The sequence below is a fragment of the Lissotriton vulgaris genome, chromosome 2_1, assembly GCF_964263255.1.
Source record: "Lissotriton vulgaris chromosome 2_1, aLisVul1.2, whole genome shotgun sequence".
In the NCBI taxonomy this organism is placed as follows: domain Eukaryota; kingdom Metazoa; phylum Chordata; class Amphibia; order Caudata; family Salamandridae; genus Lissotriton; species Lissotriton vulgaris.
In genome coordinates this window covers 1850472177-1850477377 of record NC_141687.1, presented here as the reverse complement: position 1 = coordinate 1850477377, position 5201 = coordinate 1850472177, and the positions used below count along the sequence as shown (strand labels likewise).

The 5201-nt window shown below is 39.8% G+C and overlaps 1 protein-coding gene across 1 annotated transcript; it reads right to left on the bottom strand.

The window, feature by feature from the left end:
- Positions 1–1039: 1039 nt before the first annotated feature.
- Positions 1040–4755, bottom strand: LOC147733401 (zinc finger MYM-type protein 1-like). The gene is made up of 2 exons (XM_086958022.1): positions 4713–4755; positions 1040–4211 (listed from the first exon to the last, which is right to left on the bottom strand). Exon 2 carries the CDS (start codon positions 4184–4186, stop codon positions 2090–2092), a length of 2097 nt encoding a protein of 698 aa, XP_086814148.1. The 5' UTR covers positions 4187–4211; positions 4713–4755; the 3' UTR covers positions 1040–2089.
- Positions 4756–5201: the final 446 nt, after the last annotated feature.

Sequence of the window (5201 nt, the reverse complement as noted above, 5' to 3'; positions counted from 1 at the left end):
TATTTGATTAACAAGAATAAACATACACCCTGACACAGCAAATAATGAATGAAGTAGCATTTATAGAGCGCATGAAGCCACCTTCCCCATGGACAAGCAGATCTTTTATTAACCACACCCCTGGTTTACACTGTACAAAGGTAGGCACATTATATAACATTTTCTAGAGCTCTGTGCTGTGGATTACTTCACATTGTTGTGAAAGCTGGCATTAGGTCAGTTTGCAGTTGAGTAGGGAGAGAGTGGGTAGTTAGAATCCAGTGTGTGAAGTGTTCTTTAGCTGCGGTGCACAGTTCACCTGTAGGCGATTAATTATGTTTTGGTGTTTTTTTCTGAATCTGATGTAGTTTGTCTCCAGGAAGGATCACAGACTGTGGCCCTGCCATATAAACAAATACCCCAATCTCCTCCCCAAGCCAGGATAGACAAACATAGCCTCACAAACCGCATCAAATACACAGGCAACCAAAACATTCCGTCTGGAGCATAGGAAGCATGATCACACATTCAAAGTAATCAGTTTGTTACAGATTACCTCCAGCTTCGGCCCATCATTCTAACCCCAAATAGTATTTCCCTAATGTAGTTAGCCCTGTGGTGGCTGACGGCATCTGGGTGTTGCATCCCAAACAAACAAGCCAGCCCAGCAGACATAAGGGGAGTTTGGTGGGGGTAGGGCCTTCCCACAAGAAGATTTTGATAAAGAAGTGGGCATAAGGTGCATAATAAAGAACATTTGATTAAGCAAGGTTTATAAAAGCACTTTGAACGTGTAGACTTGACAACGCTCTATAGCTTACTGAATTTCAACTGCTCAACAATTACTGTGGCGTGCAAACTGTGCAATGTGACAAGCATGGCTATATATATGCGCTATATATATAGCGCATGGTGGGAGCCTCCGATCTCTTTATAAGAACGTGTTGGCCATTTTCTTCTCCCAGCCTAGTAATGACATCAGTAAAGGCATTTAATATAATATGGACATAGCTGCTTCGTTCTATACCCGGAAAACCTCAAATTGGCTTTGAGATAACAATTATTATTACTTCAAAGATTTTTTTTATTGAATAATTTGCAAATTAAATCTACTAAGTAATTACAAGCTACTGAGATTTTCAGGACTGGACATACCTCCAAGACAAACCTTAAAGGGTGCCCTGCAAGGCACTTAAAGTGATATATGCAAGAGGTGAAGAAGCCTGATCACATTAACACCCACCCCTCCAATTTGCTAGAACTCCATTAGCTCACCTCAGTGCACTACATCAAAACCAGGTACATTATTACGAACATTAATGATTTAGTGGGCCAGCAAAGCCACATGACCCGAGGCACTCCTCTGCTAGCTCTCACATTCCTACAGCCAGGACAGCATCATTGCAGATGAAGGGTACAAAAGAAAAAAAAATAAGGGCCCAGACATTTTCCAACTATGCGCCCAGGCACAAAATCCATGTATCAAATAACATCTCATCCAATACTACCTGCTGCAGTGTAGGGAAGATTTGAAGACACACTGCTTAAAATAACACCACATCACAATAAAGCAACAAAACACTAACCAGTTACCAGTCCCGTCTGTAGTTGACTGTATAGTTTGCTTTCTTTGACCCTGACCAAAACTTTCCTGCATTTGTGGGCAGATTCCAGCTACACAAGTACATACACATATTAATCTTCTAATTAGCACATTCCTCTCTGGAGTGATACATCTTAATGAATCTTACTTTGCATTATATTCACGAGTTGGGAGCAACACATGTTATAAATATGAGTGCCATTACATCCAACAACAAACTAGCAGAACAAAGTAATAAAAAATGAAACAGGTTTTTTGGACCAGATAGCAATTGCATAGACAGCAGTATCAACCTACACAATATAATGAGATAGGTGCTGCTAAAACAAATATATGGAATATGTAATGTCTCACATGTTCAGTACTGAGTTTCAGAGCATCCATTTTGCAAAAGAGACAGATTGCAGCCTGGCATACATCAATGACTTCACAGACTCCAATATCTGTACAACAGAGCAGGTCACAAACTGCCAGCATTATAGAAATGTTAAGATTAACACTTTTTGTTCACTTCTTGTAGATGAAATCAGCACGTCGGTCTTTAATAGCTGCAAACTTCTCAATTACTTGAATATTAAAATCTGGAATTCGCTTAACAAGGTCTCTCTCTATAGATAGCATTGCAAAAGCATTTAGTCTTTCTTCTATTATGGTGCTCCTCAAGAATGTCTGGATTCTTTTCAAAGCTGGAAAACATCGTTCTGACTCAGTTGTTGTCATGGGAGTAGTTAGGAGTATTTTTAGTAAAGTCATCGTCTCTGGAAGGGAGTTTTCCATATTGAGTTTTTGAATTAAAGCCAGCAAAGAAACAATACCATTAGACTGCCGATAGACATGCATTCCATATAGTACAGTTAACTCTGTTCTTAGATCCGCTTTGTTGAGCATAGGATAAGTTTCCACAGCGTCACACAGTGCTTGCTCAGGGAAAGAAATATCATAAAGTGCAAACAGGCCACTATGTAGTAATGTGGCACTGATCAAGTGCTTTGTAAAAAAAAAACGTTCCGTTGCATGCTTAACAATAATGTCACATATTTGCTTTGCATTTCCAACCAGTCTGCTGATGTTTTTTCTATGATTTGAAAAAATAGAATCTTTTGGCAGTCTGGTGTCTAAACTGTCAATTCCTTCTCTAACTTTGATCATTTCGGTGACAAACTGATTTGTAGCCCTTTGTATAAATACAGCCTCTATATTATGTTTTAGTAGCTGGTTATGGAATTTGTAAAGAAGAGACATTATTTCATGAAACAAAAACAGAAAGAACTGGGACTCCCTGTCTTGTAGTGTTCTACCAAAGCCACGGGCCTCACTTCGACTTTGGTATTCAAAGTCGCCACTGGCTTCAATGGTATTGAAACATTTCTCAAGATCAACCCTATATTCATATATTAGGTTGACTGTGAGCATGTGAAAGTTCAAGCAAGGTGCAGATCCGTTTGGAACCCTACTCTCCACAATGTCCTGAAGTATTTTGGTTCTTTTGGATGAACCTGAGAAGAAAGCTGCAATGCTGGCTACATCCATAAAGAAAATGTATGCCTCACAGAACTTGCCTACTACTTGTTGTACAATTAGATGTAGTTGGTGGGCGTAACAGTGTACACAATGAGCATTAGGGTAGACAGCTTGAATTTTTTTCTGTATTCCATCAAAAATTCCACTTGTAACGGAAGCACCATCGTAGCTTTGTGCAATTAGTTTTTGCTTTTCAGAGTGCTCTGGAAAAATCAAGTCCAGTTGAGTGAGCATAGATGTAGCAACAGTTTCTGCAATAGAGTCTCCTAAATGTATAAAACTGTAGAATCTCTCTACTACTTTGTCATTTTCAATATACCGAAAGATTAATGCGACCCGTGTTTTATTGGCTACATCAGTGGTGTCATCAACCTGAATAGCCACAAAGTCTGTGGTTTTTAACTGCTGGACAATGTAGCTTCTTATAATCTGTAGCATACATTCAAGAAGTTCGTTTTGTATGGTTTTAGCGGTGCCTTTTAACACTGCAACATTTGCTAAACATTCTTCCATTTCATGGTCTAAGCTTGCACTTAAATCTATCATACCAGGATTTGAGGAGCTTTCAGATTCATCATGCCCTCGAAACACAAGTTCGAAAGCACCACAGAAACAAATACAATCAATTAATGTTGACAATATGCGTCTATTTTTATCAACTGCTTCATTGTGTTTCAATATTGCTCTTCGGTATGTGTCGCTTACGTGGGCTTCAATGGTTGCATCGCCCAACATTCCCAGTCTGGTCAGGTTTTCTATATGACGTTTCAAGTGTGCATGCTTCCTTATAATAATTGCCAAATGCTTTAAGTCTGTCACTCCTTTTCTTGCCCAATTAAAGTCACCACCAAACAGCAAGCAGGGAAAGCAGAACAAAGCATTTTTTGAAGTACTTCCTGTAAGCCAATCAACTTTTGTGTACCAGGTTTTTGAGAATGTACGTTTGCATATCTTCCCTCTGTCTATGGCAGATTGTTCTAGTTGTATGTCTGGCCGGTCAGGTCCTAATCGTTTTATAATTAGTTTGTTTTCATGACTCAGTGCATGGAATGACTTTGCAAGTAGCTGCTCTACTGTATTCATCGTCTCTTGCCAATAATAAAGGTACCTGTAAAATAAAAATATAATGTGTAAGATCATGAAAACTCAACTCACATTTCTCTCTAAATGCATATACTGAGTACTTTAGCATTATACCTGGACAATGTCCCTTTTTCAATGCATGACTTATTAACATAGCCTAATCCCTGCCTATTCCGGTAGTTGAAGGCTCTGAACAGATTTATAGGCCTATACAGGCAGGGGCCTATAACGAGGGAGAAGGCCTTTAACAACCAGTATAGCCAAGGCAGAAGGCCCTAAAGACTATCATCACATTCCATCAGCAAAGGGTAGAATGTTATTAAAAAGGAAGAAACAAAGATAAACCTTGGAATGTTGGAGCAGAATGCTTAAATCAGCCACTTCATTGTCCTCAACTGAGCTCTTAACACTCCAGACTTCGAAAATTATCATATATCTCCACAAATTATACTATCACGCCCACTATGTAGACCACGTACATAGACTTTAACTATGTAAAAAAATTGAATAGAATCAGTTTTCTTACTTTAAAACTTTGAGTTCGTAGCTTGGAGTTCAGCTACAACAAGCACACAGACAGCAGAGCTATCCCTAATCTTCATAGAGCCTATACAGGCTCAGAATACTTACTTGTAACAGGTAGAGCCAAAGACAGGAGTATAACTCCCACAGACTACAAAGATACCACTTGCTAAGACTGTAAACAGAAATGCCATGGCTCAGGCGCTACCAGACCACGCAGACTCAGGTCTGAAACCTTACAAGTATCACACGTCATCACCAGGTGCTACAGACTATACAGGCTAAGGACAGATACCAACCACTTCCACACAGGTATCACACGTCATTACTCAGGCGATACAGACCATAGATGCCCAGGACTCAGACCATACAGTCATTGCACAGGTCAAATAGGCCAAAGCTATAGACAGAAGAGGTACGATTCATGTGGCATGGTCCAGCGGCGTAACAAAAACTGTGTGACCCCCCCCCGCCAAAGTACATAGAGGGAGGG

Coding starts and splice junctions, on each gene's coding strand:
- LOC147733401 (XM_086958022.1), bottom strand. CDS start 4,186: ATGAATACAGTAGAGCAGCTACTTGCAAAGTCATTCCATGCACTGAGT.